Source organism: Lacerta agilis, chromosome 8, assembly GCF_009819535.1.
Source record: "Lacerta agilis isolate rLacAgi1 chromosome 8, rLacAgi1.pri, whole genome shotgun sequence".
NCBI lineage: Eukaryota > Metazoa > Chordata > Lepidosauria > Squamata > Lacertidae > Lacerta > Lacerta agilis.
The window spans coordinates 50,830,795-50,849,936 of record NC_046319.1 but is presented as its reverse complement, the minus strand read 5'-3'; the positions used below and the strand labels follow the sequence as shown (position 1 = coordinate 50,849,936).

At 45.6% G+C, this 19,142-nt stretch overlaps 1 protein-coding gene across 1 annotated transcript in view; it reads right to left on the bottom strand.

Annotated features, from left to right (window-relative positions):
- The window catches only part of PEPD (peptidase D), a 151,441-nt gene that overhangs the window by 105,082 nt on the left and 27,217 nt on the right, over positions 1-19,142 (bottom strand). Inside the window, exons 2-3 of the mRNA XM_033158674.1 lie at positions 7,774-7,965; positions 5,031-5,158 (exon numbers count right to left, since the gene is read on the bottom strand). Of these exons, the coding sequence (XP_033014565.1) occupies positions 5,031-5,158; positions 7,774-7,965 (320 nt within the window). The remainder of the gene's footprint in view (positions 1-5,030; positions 5,159-7,773; positions 7,966-19,142) is intronic.

Here is a 19,142-nt window from a genome sequence, read left to right as displayed (position 1 = left end):
TTTGTAATCTAACACTGTGTCCATCTGTAAGCAAGTTCTATTTTAATACAGATCACTGCTTTTTGAGAGCAACTGAGTGCAGCAACAGAAAGTGAAGATTAACACCCCTGCTGTCCATGAAGCAACATTTGAACAGCCAGACCTATCTGCATAAAAGTCTACAGCAAGATGGGAGTTTTTATGGAATCTGATTTGTTAAGGAATTGAACATAAAGGCATCCGTTAAGTGGGTGTTAAAACAACTTGAAGGAAGGCTTTAAAATCTTAAAAACACACTGTATCAAAATAAACAAGGAGTCAAAATTCATGAGGAAATTCTTGTTATGGAGCTCTTTCACTGAGGCAAGACTTCTTGAGGCACTGTCATGATGCTTCCTGTGGCAGGGTATAGTGGCCATGGCTCAACTCAGGTATTAGGTCGCAAACCATGGCTTGTGCTAGCCACAGGCCTGGTTCGTACTACACAGTAAGCCAAACCATGATTTACCTGAACTGCACAGACATCCTGACTCCCGGAAAGAAACTGACAGCCACCTTGCTCCGCCACAAACCTCTTTCCTCCTGTGCCACGATAGCTAAACCAAGGCTAGTCTTAGCATATCGTCCAAATGTAGGCATGTTTGAAGAGCGAGTTTAATCGCAAGCCCAGGCTGGGACAGAACACTAAGCCAAATCTTAGCTTGGCACTGTGTGAGAGCAAAAAGGACCAAGGAGGATCAATGAAGCCTTGAGCTCCTATCTGGGAGCCCACATGTTCATGTCAACAAGAAGAGCCAGCTGGATCATGCCAAAGGGAGCCCACTTAATCCAGCATTGTGTTCTTATAGAGACCAATCAGATGCCTGTGGGAAATCTGCAAGCGGGACCCGAGCACAAGAGCACAATCCCCTCCTGTTGTTTCCAGCAAGCAGTATTCTAAAGTATTGAGGCCTCCATTGGTGGGGCACAGCATAGCCATCAATAACCCCCTCTTCCATGAATTTGTCCAATCCTCTCTTAAAGCCATCTAAGTTGGTGTCCATCAATGCTTCCTGTCCTTTATTTTATCTGCCCTGAATCTTCCAACAATCAGCTTCACTGGATGTCCATGAGTTCTAAAGGTGGTCTTGCTAAGTCCTAGTTGGGCTTGCCATGCTGTGCGAACCAGGCTGCAGTTTAGAACCCAAAGCCTGGTTTGAACTTCCCAGAGTACAACAGGCAAACCCTGTTTGGGTTGGGGGCTGCTTGACTGCTTTTCATTTTTCATCCTCTTCGCTTTCACCAATTCCTTCACATGCTCCCACCTCCACAGCGTAGCAGACTCTGGAGGTGGAGTGAGAGCCATAACTTTGGCCTGCCAGTTCAGCAGTGTTTCTAAACTTGGTTTCAGTGGCCAGATGCAAACCATGATTTGTTGATGCAGACATTACTTGGGGGGGGGGGGTCACATCACTGTCAGTGTGAAAGGGCTTTACATGTAGACAAATGTACACACTCAGGGGTCTTCCATACAAGGGGCGAGCCTGGGTGAAACAAGGAACCAGTGATGTGACACCCATGTAGACACCTACAGTCTGATACAGATTTGTTCAGAGAATGTCCATTTCAGTTTCTAATTTATTCCATCTCAAGTTCACCCCAGTTTGGATTTTTTTACAGCCCCCACAAAAATGTGCACACATTTTTATTTTTGTATACATTTCCCCCCCTAATACTCATATTTTTTGGTTGAAGAATAGCACTGCAAAAATTGAAGCACAAATTTCTAAGGTTTCATTGCAATGAAGACCAGAGAAATGTTGCTGTGATCCCTAGACACAGGGCGCCAAGTGCACAGCCAAGAGGAGGTGTCCACTTCCTGAGTCAACCCCTCTCTATTGCTGTCTCTTCAATACAAGGTGGGAATAAATACATTTTAAGGTGTTGCTGTGAAGATTTCTAAGTGTTATAGCATCATTATTACGCCATATGTTTTATTTAACCAACAGAAAGCCATCATGTTTATGAAGGCATCTGCAAGGTTGATGTTTTCTTTCTATTGCAGATTTTTAACTGTAGGCTATCATTTCGGTCTTGCATAAAGTTCTATTATGGCTTTCTTCAAATATTATGCCTATTTTTGGCTTTTACTGTTGTGTTGCTTCTCCAGAGCAGAGTGTGTGTGTGTGTGTGTGTGTGTGTGTGTGTGTGTAAGAGAGAGAGAGGGAGAGAAGGGAGGGGGGAAAGAAATATTTAAAGTGTGGGTGGAAGATTAATGAGATCCAGTGCTCTGGAATGCATCCACTACATCAGTGGTTTTTTCACACTGTGCCCTGGAGGGTTCCACAGACGTTTGTCACCATCAGCCATTCAATGATATGGTCAATTATGGCAAAAAAAAGCTTCCCCAAGAGGGACCTTCCCTTTCCCACCACTATTCATTAAAATCACTTGTTAGCTGGCCTTTTCACATGGTGGCATTAGAAAATATGTATTTATTTTTCATCCTCTCCAAGAAGGACAATAGGGGAGGAGAGTTACCAACCAAACCTAGCCATGATGGCTATATATTACCTCCGGGATCAGGGGCACAATGCCTCTAAACATCAGCTGCTGGGAAACAGGAGTAGGAGACTTGACTGCTATTGCAATGAGGTCTTGCTTGTGGTTTTCCTATAGGATCTACACAGCCAGTGAGAGAACAGGATGCTGGACTAGTTGGGCCTTCGACCTGATCCAGCCACAGTGCTCTCCCAACCTTCATGATCTCAAGGGGAACTTCATTCAACAACCAAGGCAATCAATGTAAAGATTCAGGAGTATTAGGGCATCTAATGTGGAGATCTCCAAGTCACGGGTTGCAATGTGTCACCCTCTGCCTGGAGGGGTAATGGTTCCAGGGGTTCATCTTGTAGCTTTGCATCTGGGACTGGTCCTAGGGGCAAGGCCTCCAATTTCTAAGCATAAATTGAGCCCAGAAGCTTCTTGACAGTGAATGTAATTGGACCAAGTCCAGCTGGATGGGTTCTCCACGTGCCATATCCTTGAAGTGGCACACAACTGAATTTTGTGAATTTTTGTGTGTTCTTTTGGACTGGATGGAAGAGACCTCTCTTTTTGGCATCAGGTTAAAACCATCCTGTTATCTCGGGCAGTTGATGAGATACAATGAGCTGGGTGCTACTGTCTACATGTTGGGGATCTCTCTTTCCCCCCAAGGTGCTGCTAATATAAATATTATTTCCCTGTGGCGACTAGTGCCCATTGAAACTGGTAGGGTAGAAGTCAGGGGGACCAACAGCAGGTGGCACCAGAGCCATCTCATTCTAGTTTAGTGCTCATCCTCTTCCCTGCTAAGCTCTACAAGAGCAACATTGAGACTAAGGAGGAGGCAGACAGGCAGGATCAGTCCCTGAACTGGTTGTAAGTAAGAAGGGGGACAGACTGAGGGTGGCGGGGCAGTGCCCCATTTGCCCCAAGAGGCTAGCCACTAAATTTGCCCAATTTGTAGATGGTGCCAATTTTTGTTCTATTGCAATTGTTAATCTTTTCTGCCTGCAGTTTTAAGGTTTTGCTTTCAAATTTGTTGTAAGGCACCTAGAGACGGGCTGGTATTCCACATCAAATCAATTAAATAAGTAGCAAAACAAAACGCTACGATTGAGTGCCAGTCCAAAACAGACCGAGGCCAGTCAATCCGCCCCTAGCATGAAGCACCATCTGGAGAAGTACGGCTCAGATTCCTATTAGAAATCTTTCATGCCAGAGATTTCTCCAACACTCCAGCTTGGAGAAGACAAAAGGCAGAAGTGGGAGTCAGAGGAAAGGTAGGTTCTCTGCTGACATAGGCGGGCCTTCTTACAACAAAAGCAACCACAAAGCAGTCTTGGAGCCAAGATAGTGCCAAGACAATCATGCTCCCCATGCAGAGACAGAAACCCTCCCTGGCCATATGGTCGCTTCAACACACTTTGCCATGCAGGAATGGCTGCAGACGTATCCTTGGTCTGGAATTAGTGTTTAAAGAAGAGTAATTGCTCCAATTAGAAGCTATCCAAGCCAAGAGAAAGTATTAAATTAGAAACAATCCCAGATTCCAAAAACAGCACAGAGGCTAAAAAAATTGTGACTTGTTAGGCACAGTGTACATATAATTATGATGCAGAGAGAATGCATTACTATTGATGTGAGTCCAAGCTCCCAAAGAGTTATTGATAGTTTCACTAAGGAAGCAAAGAGAAAGGCAAGAATTTGGGAGTGGACATGAACAAGGAGGCTGACAAGCGTAGGTGAGGGAGAGGAGAAATAGAGGCCAGCTAGCAGTGATTTAGGACAACAGTTTGCCCTACGCTCTCATGCCTTAGAAGGGCAGCCGAAGCTGGCAGTAGAGGAAGGGAAATGTCAACCACCCTGTGATCATTGGATGAAGGTCGGAATACAAATTTAATAAATATAAATGAAATGAAACTCCCAAGTTGACACTAACAGATACGTAATGGAAAAATCCTGGTGTGTTTTTGAAAATAAAAAAGTGAGTATACCTTTCAAACTGGCAGACTAATGATTGACGATGATGTTGATGGAAAGTAATTTTACTGCTGATTTTAATGCTGCTCCACCACAATTATATATTTTTTTCATGTTGGCGGTGTAGACATTTTTGCAAAATAAAACTACTGGTAATAAATACAGTTAATAAAAACCACTAGTGTTCATCTCACAGTTTAATGTTTCATAAAAAAAAACCTTATTCTACCCATTGCTGCCCGCGCAGAAATAATAATGCAGCAAGCAACCACAGACCCTTCAAGAAAAGGTTGCTTCTGTCACTCATTTCTAAAGAAGCTTTATGCACTTTTTAAAATTTGGAATAAAGTCACTAGGCAAGCAAGTTCTGCCCCTGCACGGAGGCCTTGCCCACTGGCCTTGGTGGGATCCACCGGACAACAACTTGATCTGACATACGTGCAGTAGACAATGGCTTTTATTGCCAGACGGAAATGAATATGATGTTCAAATCTCCCTTTGGTCTTTTCAAATGAAGGAAGGGAGGAAGAAGGAAGAGATCTTACTTTCCCATCCAAACTGCATAGCTTTCGGGGAGTCTTGGGATGAAGACAATGGCATTTCCACTGTCAACCTCAACTGCTCCGTAGCAGTCTGCCTCGGTCACTCCAAAGGTCCAGTGGAAGTAGGACTCCTAGAACCAAAGAATTTAAAAGCATTCCATTATGCCAGTTCTCCGCTCTTGCCTATTTTTTTTAAGGGGTATTTGGAAAGATGTCAAGGTCAATGCAGATTGCCTGTGGCAAAGGGACCCACCAGGTTGAAAGGTTTCGAACATAACACAAAACACCTTCCAAATCACCTCTATCATCACTTTTTAAAAGCCAATCTGGTTACATAGATATACTTGCCAAAAAAAGTGGGGGGAGCTAACAAAAATCAAAATGCTGAGCACCCTGAACTTCAAGACATTTATTCAGAAGTGTAGTGTTTCAATGGAACTCTGATCCCATTGGAGAGGACAGAAGTAACAAGAGCAAGGTTTCACTAATGTGACGCTCCCAGGAATGAGTGCCCGTGACTTCGTCCTTCGATGTCCACAGAAGGTCTCAGTAAAGACCCGTCCCAAAATCAACATGGCTATGATTATTTATATAGTGCCCTTTGCCAGAAAACCACAGGGAGGTTTACAACATCACACGCAAATGCCAGCACGTAATAGAATACCTAGACAATATAAAGATCAAAACAGTTGCATAAATACAATCATAACAAGAAATACGTAACAAAATACAGGTGTTCATTAATACACAGATTTTCTTAGCAGCAAAATAAGGGAGAAACCACTGTGATCCTGCCTGTCTGCACTAGCTTGGCCTCTCCAAAATGGAGCAACCCCACTTAAACATGCCCACACATTTAATTGCACATCATGATGGATGCCCTCCAGATGTCCTGCAACTCCTATCAGCCCCAGCGATTGATTGGCTGTGCTAGCTGGGTATGATGGGAGGTGGAGCCCAAGCCGCCTGGAGGGTCCCACATTGGGGGAAGGCTGCCCTGCTCATTTGTCTTTCCATGATAGGAACCCTTCGGCTGTACACTGACAGTCTGAGGATTCTACATCTTCCTTCCTTCTAACTGTGAGAGCTACACTCCACCAGCACCAACAACACTAACAGAATTGCTTTTGGAGGATCAAACTGCAACTACCTATTTCTATGGGCAGGGCAAACTCTCCATTCTCTTTCTTGCCCTACCATAAGACTCCCATCAACTAAAGAGGATATTCAGGAATACATAAAGCAGGAGTCGCCTTTCTACTGATCGTAGTGGGATCTGACCGGCAGCTTAAGGGGCAAGTTAAAAATTGTGGATCTTTAAGAGTATTGCTGCTAAATCCTAAATCCTGACTCATCAGGCAACACCTGTTGACAGTGGCTGATGATTGGATAAGAGGATTACAGTCTCATACTGAATCAAGCCCCAAGACCAATGAGAAGTTGCAACAGGGGCATCCTGCCTGACCAAATGCCCACACTAAGCCTCTGAGCAAGTTGATAATATCTGGCTTTCCGTCAGGTATCTTGAATACGTGCCTGACTGCACCCCACTGAGAAGGAAACATGAACTGCACAAATTACTTAAGTTTAATAACAGTCCATGAGGAACAACCTTTGCCCATTTTGTGCCTCAATCAACCCTGCCTACATGACTGTAAAACAGATAACCATCCCTGAACACATCAGCAGAGATTAAACTAAGAGCAAAACTGAACTACAACCTTATCTCTAAGAGGCTGAGAAATCTCATCTGCACCGTGTTAGAAGAGACAAGAGGAAATATGTTAACAAGAACAAGCATGCTGGGGCACTGGGGCAAGCTTTCTGGTCTTTTATTGTGGGGTAGGACAAAAACAGGAAGCAGCTATAGAGCAAGTCCCTAGGGGGAGGGTGGTGATATCTCAAGGACTCCCAGAGACATGGATATACCCAAGCTGGGTGGCAACAGCTCCTGGAAAGGGAATAGGTGGAGACAGAAGGGAAAGAGCCCACCATGAGCCAGCCCACACAGGACAGTGTTTCTGCAGCACTGAATTGTGCATTGAATTAACTGATGCAGGACAGCAAGAGCCATGTGAAATAATTCTTGGTAAACACTGCAGAAGGAGGCCTGGACTGATCAAGCATTTGCTGTATTAACCAATGCACAGTTCAAAAGGGTGGAGGGAGAAGGGAAATCAGAAGCCAACCAGCTGACTCCAAGCACACCAGTGTTTCAGGAAAAATAACTATCAAGAACATAAGAACGTAAGAAGAGCCTGCTGGATCAGGCCAATGGCTCATATAGTTCAGCATCCTGTTCTCACTTACAGTGGCCAATCAGATGCCCCTATGGGAAACCCATAAGCAGGACCTGCGTCAGGGCCTTTGGGAACTGACTGTTTTTGAAGAAAGGGATGGTGCTATGATGTTTTTATTATTGTTGTCTGTGTTTTTACTTGATATTTTAAATTTTATTTTAATTCTATTGAAATCTAATTACATTTTCATGATTGCCCTTCCTAGGTTTTTAGCTTTTTCTATTTAATTTGGGTAAGCCAGATTGAGTCTCAGATTGGAGAAAAGGCGAGATAGATAGATATACATACATACATACATACATACATACATACATACAACAGCCTGTTATAGGTATGCAATGTGTTTGTTTTTTTCCCACTGGTGGAAAGTAGCCAGCAACTAATAAAAGGGGCTGAGATCTGAACTAAAAAAGATAAGTCTGTTGTTTGTTCATGCTAAACCTTACCTGGCGAAACAGAATGCCTGTGTCGGTGCAGTATCTGTTGGTCTGCTCCCCGCCTTGCAGGAGGACCACAGATTTCTTTGGCACATCCTTCTTTGATCTCAGGCGCTCGCACAAGCGAGTCCTGTTCAGGGCAAAAAGTGCTGCTGGAACCTTCAAGGTGTCATTCCCCAGCCAAAAAGACGGCCTGGAAAGAGGAAGGAAACATTAGCTTCTGCAACAAGAGCAGCCCTCCCCTAACCTGGGGCCTTCCAGATGTTTTGGACTACAATTCCAATTGGGAGTAATCAGCACTCTGATGCCACCCAATCCCAAAACTCTTGATGACCTCCCCCAGCAGATGCTAAGCAGCACAGCGATTGAGATGAAACCTTAACAGGACCCAGTAGGCTCTCCACCCATCTTGCACCACCTTCAGAGATTGTCCAACCAGATAGAACAGTCCATGGCAAAACAGGGTGTCCAAGCCCCACACTGGCCAGTCACTCCAGAAAGATACGATGTCACTGGAAGCCACCAAGAAAGTCAATAGGAATGCATGTGCCCTGCCCAGTTCCCACCACAGTCATTTCAATTCCCAAGTTGGCCTTTTACCCAGATGGCAAAATCTCATCCTGGGCTTCAATTGCCACCAGTGGCTCTACTTAAAACAATACGTTAGTTTAATTAAGTGGCCTGTAATCATCTCAAAGGGACTCACATCAGAAGGTGACACACACATTCCTGCATGGCAGGGGGCTGCACTAGAGGACTCCTTGGGTCTCTTCCAACTCTACAACTCTATGATTCTATGTACTACCTCTGACTTGAGCTACACTTCCAGTTCCATTCCATCTCATCGCCTCTTCACTAATTGACGGGCGGATTGTGCTACACAGATGCTGCCCTCGACATCTGGAACCTTATTTCTGTGCTTTTGTTCCATTGTCTTCCCAGAGGCAAAAATCAAGTTTGCACATTTGTTTCTGCATAATGTATTCTTCTTTTGCTAGCTGTTGGCTGTGTGCACGCCTAGAGCAGGACTCTGGAGAATAAGCATTACGCCCACTTGGTGGAGTAAAGGATGGATCCATGAAAGCAAAATCCCAATTGCCCACATGGTCCTGCTCCCACTGATGGATCAGTAATGATCAACTTTAGCACCAGCCAACAAACACCCCCACATTCTCAGGTTCAACTTATTTTAGCTGAGCTACATGGAATGGGCCCCTCCAGCAACTCAAGAGCAAAAAAAAAGGAACAAACATAGTGGTTATGCCTTCAGCCACAAACTGTTACTATGCTCAGCTGTTGCTAAGATGTAGATATATATTTTCTATCAACCTGCATTAACCTGAGCGTGCTCAGTGAAATGTTCCCTCATGTATTAATTATTATATGGCTTTCTCAGAAAACGGAAAACGTGCAAAAGAAGGTAACCTTTGCTTCGGAGCCAGCAAAGAGCAAACTTCAGTGCGGTTTCAGCATCAAAAGTCCAAAATGCACAATTCCTGCAGCCAGCGCAGCAGAAAGGAACTTTTAATCTGTAACACCTGGAGACAACTCGGGAAAGCCAAAGGTCAAACTTCTTCAATGCGCAAAAATGGTTTGCGCTTGAGGGAGAGCTCTGTGTGAAACTGTGTTTGTGTGAGTGAGACACACACAGAAAGAGCGCTGCGTGTCTGCATGTGTGTTGAACGACTGTGGTGAATGTAAACACCTGTATACACACATGCACATACGTGTGTTCACCACACCAACTGTTAGTGTGTGGCCCTCGGAAGGGTGGCTGACTCATAATTTGGCCCTCAGACTGTAAGAAGGTTAGCCCCTGCCCTGTTCTAAAGCCCTGGTTGGCAGATCCGCTCCACCTCCTTGTGGGGAGGAGTTGCGGTGGACCGCAGAGCCGCTCTCCCCACTTCCTGTGGGCGGGGGACTTTGTCCCTCGCTGCTCGGAGGAGTCCCCGGCCGCGTCAGCAGGCAACCGGCCAATCAGCCGGCTGGGGGCGTGGCCGGGGGCTCCCTTTCAAAAGGAGAGGCGCGAGCCGAGAGGTTTACCCTTACTGGACTTCCTGCTCTGCGGGCAGGAGTCAGATATAGTCAGGTCCACTCAATGCCTAAGCCAATACCGCTCACATGCTGTAACCAATAAAGTTGTGGCCAAATTTTTACCCAATCACATTAACCTTATATTCTGTGTCCTGGTGTTTTTATTTCATCCCTGGGAGGGCGGCTTTGGGGTCTCGACACGCAACTTATTTTTGCTAAAAGGCCAACAATGTTGGTTCTTACTTGTCCCGAGATTCAAGCCAAAAGGACTCTGTGGCATCTCTTTCCTCCCTGGTGTGGATAGCAACAAAAGCCTATACTCCAAGCAAGCAAGTTCCACACATTGCCACCTTCCTACCCTGCCTCAGCTTCTGCAGAGTGAATGGCTGCATTACATAACCAGGGAAGTGCACTGCCAACACCTCTCGCCATCCACACTGGGAAGGGTTTTTGCTCAAGTGAACGTAGAAGCGACTGTGGTGCTTAAGGTTGCAGAGGAGGTTCTCAAGATCAGGGGGCCGTGGAGGGAGAGGAGGGGTAGACAGATTCCACTCCAGCTGCCCATCCCAAACCTAAGGCAAATTCTCAAGAATTAAACTAAGAAAGCAAAGATCCCGTTCTATCACCTTCCTGCCCTTCCCATGATTAGGTAGCAACCACATCTATTTATGACTTGTTAAGGCAAGCATGGTTGAGCATTGAAATGTCATCTGGCTGTAATAAAAAAATTAAGGTGTGTGTATATATATATATATATATATATATATAATAAATGTACATAAATGTGCCAAGCAAATATGTACATAAGTATATAAACCACGTGTCTGAAATAGTACAGGAGAACAATCCTGAAGCCATTTTGACTCTTCCAAATTGACCTCAAATATTTCTCTGCAAGAAGGAAGGAAATGGGAAAAGCTTTCCCATTGTCTTTGGACTGTAGGGGCTTACCTCCCTGTAAATACAGTCTGGCAAGTATCTGGCAAGCTGAGCACACTATCAATATGCCTAAGAGATTCGGGAACTATTTACCATCTCAAAGGAATGGCCAGGCAACCCAGAAAAGGCAATCAGATAAGGCATCATCAGATGACCTGGCAGACAGGAGATAAACTATGCACTCAGATTTCTCTTGGGCTAAACCCCTTCTGTGATGTATGTATGATGTTTCTGGGTGTGGTCTTGGGCTCCAGGACAGGCAAATTAAATGTCTATATAAGGGCAGGCACACCTGAATTCTGGGTCCTTCCTCCAATTTCCTGTGTGTGAAGGAAGCACCCTGTTGCAACAGCTTTAATAAAGATCAGGCTTACTAGCTGCTTTGCTTCTCAATATTCTCTGGTTGTCCTCTGTTATTTTCTCCTACCGATGGAGAACCTACAAAGGGCTCTTGTGTACCCATAAGGGAATAAGGGCAGATTTCTGTTTACAACAGGCAAGAGTCGCCCCTGTAGAATCCCTGGGAGAGCCAGACAGTGACCGCCTTGCCAGGACTGGTTGCATATAAACCACTAAGTAGCAGGGTAGACAAACTCTACTATTTATATATAGTACATCTGTAGAGTTGGGAGGGGCACAGAGGATCATCTAGTCCAACCCCTATAATGCAGGAGTAGCAGCTTAAGAATCTGTTGGGAATTCTTTAGCTGTGATTCCTGCATTGCAGAGGGGTTGGACTAATGACCCTTGAGGGATTCCATAACAACTCTACAATTCTATCATTTCTCTTTCTAATAAAAATCAACCTAGTCAGAGTTCAAGCATGTTGGGGGGAGGGGAACCACTTGTGTCTTACAGAATTTTTAAGAAGTTACAAGGCCATTAGACACACATTTGACCCAATTCAGACATAACACTGCTGCTGCTCCTTCAGAGGAAAGGCAAGATAAAAAATGAAATCCTTTGAAGAGGATTTCAACAGACCCTCCTTGGGAACAAACAGCAGCGGAAAGATACAGCAACTGCCTGAAGCAAATAAGCAACTTCACACACACAAAAACCCTAGCCCCGACCTTTCGCCTTTAAGACTAGCATGATCTTAAGTTTTGTGTAGGTTAAGTCTCACTCTCCTTGACCTTTTTTCCACCCACATCCTCAACAGGAAGATTCTGACCTCTCTTATGGGTTAAGATCATTATGTGCAGTACTTTGATCAATTCAGGAGGAGCTGTATTGATGCCAAGAGGAATGCTTAAACTTACAAAGTCCTGATCACACCAAAGCAAGTCCCTCTTTTCATGCCACTGCAATTGCAATGGAGAAAAGGAAATATTTAATACAGTCATTCATACTACAGAATGAATGGATGAGCATATTAAACACAGTTACAGTTTCCTCCAAGCTTCACATCCCAAGATCTGTGGGGCACAGTAGGAGGCAGCAAGCTCTTCTGCAAGAGATCTATTCAGCTCTCTCAAGTCTCTTTGCAAAACACTTTGCAAACCCCACAATGAACTTAATGCGCTCCTCTAGTGACATGCTTTGCAAACCTACTGAAAAATAACAAGGTCAGGACTTTGATAGTCTTCATCAAGAATCCAAGTTTTGTATGGACAAAACTCAGATTCCCTTAATCAAAAGCCTTAAGACTGACGAGGTCATCTTTTACAGTATGAGGTTTAACATTCCAGCAGGAATGAATAGACACGCGATGAAGCACAAAGAAAGCACGACTGGTTTTTAATAGGATTTTGAGTGTCCAACTGTTGCTTTGAAAACATGTTTGGGGTAGGAAAGCAACCAATTATTTTATTAAATGGGGGAAATTAAATGGAAGCAGAAGGCAATTGTTTACACAGAAACACCCTGTTGCTGCAATTCAAAAATCACTCACAGCCCAAGAGATATGCCAGAGTATACCTTACTCTCCCTCAGCCTTCCCCAACCTGATGCCCTCCAGATATTTTGGACTATAATTCCTATCAGGCCCAACTAGCACAGACATAATGGCTGGGGCTGATGGGAGTTGCAATCTGAAACATGGAGGGCACCACATTGGGGAAAGCTGTTCTACCTGAGCCTAGGAGGACATTATTAGTTGTGCCGATACACTGGGGTGTGTGTGCATCAAGCAAACACAAGAGCCAATTCTAGAATCAAGAGGTGCTGCATTGGGTCACCAATATCTTCCTTCAAGGCAGGGATGGATAACCTGTGGCCCTACAAATGTTCTTGGACTCTGGGGCTGACTGGAGTTTTGAGAGTCCACCCCTGCTCTAGTCGATGGGTCAGGAGGAATCTTGCAGATGTGTGCCAGGTCAGCAGGATTCAAGGAAAGTACAGCAGAAAGGGCAATGGGTGTGCCAAACTTGGCCAAAGACAAGCGTGGCAAAAACCATGGACAGGCAGATCCCTTAATTTTAAAATGCATCCCTATTCCACAGCTATATAGAACACACTGCACCTCACATGTGGAGACCAGTTCTCATCCCATAGATCACTAGGAGTTTCTCTTCGTTACAATCTTCTCGCCCTACTGTACATTGGACTTGCTTAATCACCGGGCCAACTCCGGCCAACAGTCCCTTAAAAAAAACTGCCCCCAAACAAGAGCATAGGAAGATCCTTTATTCAGAGTCAGACCATTAGTCCAGTGTTTTTCAACCTTTTTTGGGCAAAGGCACACTTGTTTCATGAAAAAAATCACGAGGCACACCACCATTAGAAAATGTTTAAAAAAAATTAACTCTGTGCCTATATTGACTATATATAAAATAATTCTCTTGAATTTTTCAATTTTTCCCACGGCACACCAGGCAACATCTCGCGGCACACTAGTGTGCCACGGAACAGTGGTTGAAAAACACTGCATTAGTCCATTTAGCTCAGTACTCTCTACACTGGCCAGCTATGGAGCTCCAGGATTTCAGACAAAGTTTCTCAGCCCTACCTGGAGATGTTAGGGATTGAACATGGTATTTTCTGCATGCTAATTTCTACCACTGAATTGAACCCAAATATCTTGTTGCTGTTACAGAATAGCTGGAACTCAAACATATTTAGCAACATTTACCGTTTGGGACTGCCAGGTCACACATCATATTTTTAGGCCTGGGAGTGGTGGTTAAAAAAAAAAAAAAAAACTCTCTCACACAAACACAAATACTTGGAAAAGCCACACCCAACGTCTCCCCAAGAAATAAAGACAATTGCAGGTTATGCCCCTTGATACAAGGATTGAATCTGAAAGGAAGTACTAAAGTCCAGTTCAAACTGTTAACATCAAAATAAGGACACCCACATATCCTCATAAGGAACAAGCACCTCTCCAAGACATCGGGCAAGGGTCTTTCCCAACCATACCTGGGAATGCAGGGCATTGAGCCTGGGACCTTTTGCACACAAAGCAGCACTGACCTTTGGGGGCCCCCTCCACCACTTTTGACATTCCTGTGCATTATCTATACTAACTTCTGAAGTGAAAGAATGAATGGTCAGTACAAAGCTGCCCATAGGAAGGTTAAAAACGGAGATGAAAAAGGGAACAGAACAAGAGCATTGCATATAATACTGTAAACTTCACAATGGCTTTGTCCATGCTCATCATGGAAGAGCCTACAGCTGCAAGCACACATTTAAAGCACATTCACCCACAACCCAGGAGTCCCGGGAACTGTAGTTAAGGGTGGCATAAACTGCAACTCTCCAAGGGATAAACAACATTTCCCAAGGTTCGGGGGGTGTGCTTTAAACGTATGGCATATACGCAGCCTAAAACTCACTCAGCCACGCTTGCTACCTATATGGATAGAAAGATGGGGCGGGGAGCTCAGAGAAAACCAGGGGAGCCGTGGTACTGGGTGCCCGTGCACCCGCAGCCACGGGCGACGTGCACGTCAGGAGGCACACCATTCCCACTAACAAGTAGGAGAGGTCGCAGAGGGGGCGTAAACCGGAGGGAATCTGGGACACGTGTGCACGCTCCGCAGCATCATTTCAAAGAGGGAATCTCCCGCAAGCGGCAAAGAGAGTGCTGCTTATTCCTCCCTCCAGCTCCTGCAAGGAATCTTGCAAGCCAGCCACCCTCTGCCTCCAGCCAGCCGTCCGTGCTGCCTGCCAAGCAACAGCAGCAGAAGCAGCGCCTCTTTCTTACCCCTCGGCCGCAGCCATGTTGTTTCGTCGGACTCGGTCTGTCATGTGACCGCAGCTGCCCTTGTCAGCCACTAAAAAAAGGGAGACCAGGAAGGGGCGGGGCAAAGGGTGGGGTTTGGTTGCTCCCGGCGACGGGGAACTCTTTGGCCAGCGGGGAGGGGGCGCTGCGTCCTCTTTATGTTTCTAGCCCCTCTAGAGGAGCAAGTTGACTGGCTCTTTCCCTGGGGAGGAGAGAAACGGCCCAGGTGCCACTGCTTGCCAGGGCTTTTAGCCTGCCCACAACCTGTTCTCAGTACCTAATACGATGGTGGGTGGGGTCTTTCTAGGTCATAGAACTGTAGAGCTGGAAGGGACCACGAGGGTTATCTAGTCCAACCCCCTGCAATACAGGAATCTTTTGCCCAACGTGGGGCTCAAACCCACGAACCTGAGATTAAGAGTCTCCTACTCAACCAAGGGGGAACTGTCATGCTTCGTTGTCATTTTGGCTATGGCCAAGAGGTGTGATGTTATATTTACAGTGAAATTTTGTGGTTTTTATATGTTGCATTTGCTATATGTTGCTGTTTTGTTATGTTATTAAAAATTGTTCTTGTGATGTTTGATTTTGAGATGCATCCCTGCTTTCTGTGTTGTCAGCAGCTTTGAGAATGAGTGAGTAAACACCGCAGCAGAATATGTTTCCAAGCAGACATGCAGAGGATTGCCCTGCACAAGAATTGTTTTTTTTAATGGCTTTTGATCTGATTTCTTTCTGATATAAATTGTCACCTGCCATTGCACCATAATTATTTCTTAATATTGAAGATGAAGATAATGTAAACGTCTGTACTTCACTCAGTCACAGTCATGGTTACAGTTTTCTCAGTTTGTTTTTGTTTGTTTGTTTGTTTATCTGTACATCCTGTTGACTTTTTACAGCTGTATTCTAAAAAAATAAAATAAACATATGTTATTGTTGTTGTTTTTTTAAAAAAATAACACCAAAAAAGGTTTGCTGGGCTGGAGGTCACTTTGTCAAGATGTATATGCTCCATTCTCCTCAATCTGTAAATATATACAGTCGCACAACACAAACAAAATGCCACATTTGTTTTGCAGGGGGGGGGGAGCCCAGGTTCAATCCCCAGCATCTCCAGGTAAGGCTTGTGGGAAATGCTGCCTAAAATTTTAGAGGGCTATTGTCAGGCAGTGAGAGATTTTACATTCTTGGGTTCCATGATCACTGCAGATGGTGACAGCAGTCATGAAATTAAAAGACGCCTGCTTCTTGGGAGAAAAACAATGACAAACCTAGACAGCATCTTAAAAAGCAGATACATCACCTTGGCAAAAAAAGGTCCATATAGTCAAAGCTATGTGATGTATGGAAGTGAGAGCTGGACCATAAAGAAGGCTGATTGCCGAAGAATTGATGCTTTTGAATTATGGTGCTGGAGGAGACTATTGAGAGTCCCATGGACTGCAAGAAGATCAAATCTATCCACTCTTAAGGAAATCAGCCCTGAGTGCTCACTGGAAGGACTGATCCTGAAGCTGAGGCTCCAATACTTTGGCCACCTCATGAGAAGAGAAGACTCCCTAGAAAAGACCCTGATGTTGGGAAAGATTGAGAGCACAAGAAGAAGGGGACAACAGAGGATGAGATGGTTGGACAGTGTTCTCAAAGCTACCAACATGTGTTTGACCAAACTGCGAGAGGCAGTGGAAGACAGGAGTGCCTGGTGTGCTCTGTGTGATGGCCTGGGAGTCGGGCTCGGACTCAGAACCAGAGGAGTCTCAGTATGCACAGGATCCTCTGCCTCAGACATCATCTGAACCAAGTCTGGGGCCTGATCCTGAAGAGCCCCAGTCTACACAGATTCCCCTGCAACAAACACCAGCTGGGCTGAGTCAGGGGCCTGAGCCTCTCCTGGCTCCAGATGTGGAGATTACCTTGTTGCCTTCAGCTGGGCCATCACTTACACCTGTTCCACTATCGGTTTGGGCAGGGGAGGCTGAGGTGGCCCCTGGGTAACCCACCGGTGTCTCCCAAGCTGCAGACTTAGGTCTGAGAGAAATAGATACCTGAGTACTCGCAGGAGGAATGCTCGCCTTCAGGCGAAACAGGGTGGAGAGTTGCCAGAGGATCGGGACTGGCAGTTAAAGATAAAAGGCTGCTGGGCCCTGCCCCAGGTTGCGGGAGCAACATTGCTATTTGCCACATCCTGCCTGAGTTCGTGTACCTGTCTTTGCCTGCCTTGGCTCTGTAAGACTGACTCCTTGTTGAACCTTCAGATCCTGGACCGGACCAGGACCTCGTTTCTCAGGTTACCCCCAGCCCAGCACACTCTGTTCCATGGGGTCACGAAGAGTCGGACACGACTAAACTAAACAACAACAACAAATTGTCAGTCTGCATAGTATTTAGCTAAATGAACCAACAGCCTGGTGCACTGTAAAGGCAGTTCCTTAAACTCTTACTGAAGCAAATTATTCCTGCCCCTGTAAAACTTGCAAATGCTTGTTGTTCCCTGAACTAGAGTGAGTCTCATTTCAATAGTAATCAGGGGCGTAGCGAGCCGCTTTGCCGCCCGGGGTGACAAAGCGGGGCCCCCCTGGGGGCAGGGTGCCGCCCCCTAGCTCGCACGCGCCGTGATGTCACGGCGTGCGCATGCAGCATCCCAGGTGGACTGCGCATGTGCAGTCCACCCAAGATGGCGGTCACGAGCGGCCGGAACCCCTTCCGACCATGCGGCGGCGGCGCGGCAAGTTTTAAGGCTGCAGCGCGCGAACACACATGCTGCAGCCTTAAAAGTTGCTGTGTGCCAGCGCCGCCGATCGTGGGGGCGGGGCACTGCCCCGAGTGTCACCCCCAGGCGGTACCTGGGGCGGACCACCCCCTCCCCCTTACTCTGCCCTTGATAGGAATCACTACAGAATATTACAAGAGCAGCAGACATATTTCCATAGAAACAGGGTGCATCATCATTGGAAGTGTTAGCTGAGAGCTCTGCCACTCAGCACAGAGCAGGAGTGGTGAACTCTTTGGCCCAAGGGCCATATTCCCTTCTGGGTAACCTTCTGAAGGCCACATACCAGTGCTAAAAAGGGACAGAAACAAAATAGGATGGAACAACAAATGTAAATTCTACATGAGTACAGTAGGTTGCTGTCTACATTCACACACCCCTATTCTCTGCCAAGAAAAAAAATCAAGAGAGTGCAAAGTAGAGTTGGTGACCAGTGTGTCCTAGTGCTGAGGAGGATGTGTAGCCTAGTGAGAGCCCCATGGGCTGGAGAGAGAGAAATGGAAATCCACGTTTGACCCCTAGGCACATCTTGAGGCACAGGAGTTGGCCAGGTGCTTGTGTGGAGGAAATTATTTAAAAAGCATCTCCCTCCCCCACCCAACTTCTTCCCCGAAAATGCAACTGGGGGTGATTAAGGACAGTGTTTTGGTACTAGAGACGAGTATCAGAAAATGAGCACTGTCATAGTGAACAAGGGCAGTTTGAGCATGTGCTGGTATGAGGAGCAAATTGATCCAGCACAGTTCCTGCTTTTTAGATCAAAAGAGAAGTAAAAATAATTCAATGGAATGTTTACACCCTTGCAACATCTGGTTATTTGTCTAAGAATAACTGCAACTCAAACACACTCAGTAGCAGTTATTATCTGGAGAGACCTGCATGTTTTTCCAATTAGGACAAATTGCAGCTTGTGTAGGCGAGGGGAGTTCAGAGGAAAACAGCTTGTTGGTGGGGAGTATTACTACCTGCACGCACACTGTATCCCATTCCAGATCTGGACAGCTTCCAACATATATAAAAACATAATGAAACATTAAAACACCTTCCCTATACAGGGCTCCCTTCAGATGTCTTCTAAAGGTTGTATGGTGTTATAAGAATTTTAAGGGGAAATTACCCATTAAAGGGTCCGATTCCAGGTGGAATCCTAAACCCCAGCAGGACGTTGTTTAAGAACCCCTGCTGCCGTAGGAATAACAGAGACCAGACCAGAGTTCTAATGGAAAGCAAGGCGGCTGATTAAGCCTGACCAGTTTATTTTAAAGTATAGAACTGCTGGCAACAGGGTTCTTCTCACATGACAGATGATGGAGAAAGAACCCAGAACAAAAGAGCAGGCGAACCTTTTTTACAATTTTGACACAGTACAGAACAAAAAAGAAAATAGCATTACTGGGTGCGGTAAGGGATTTAACAAAGGGTGATTAGGTGTCGGAAGGGAGGGGGGGTCCTCTGGTGGAG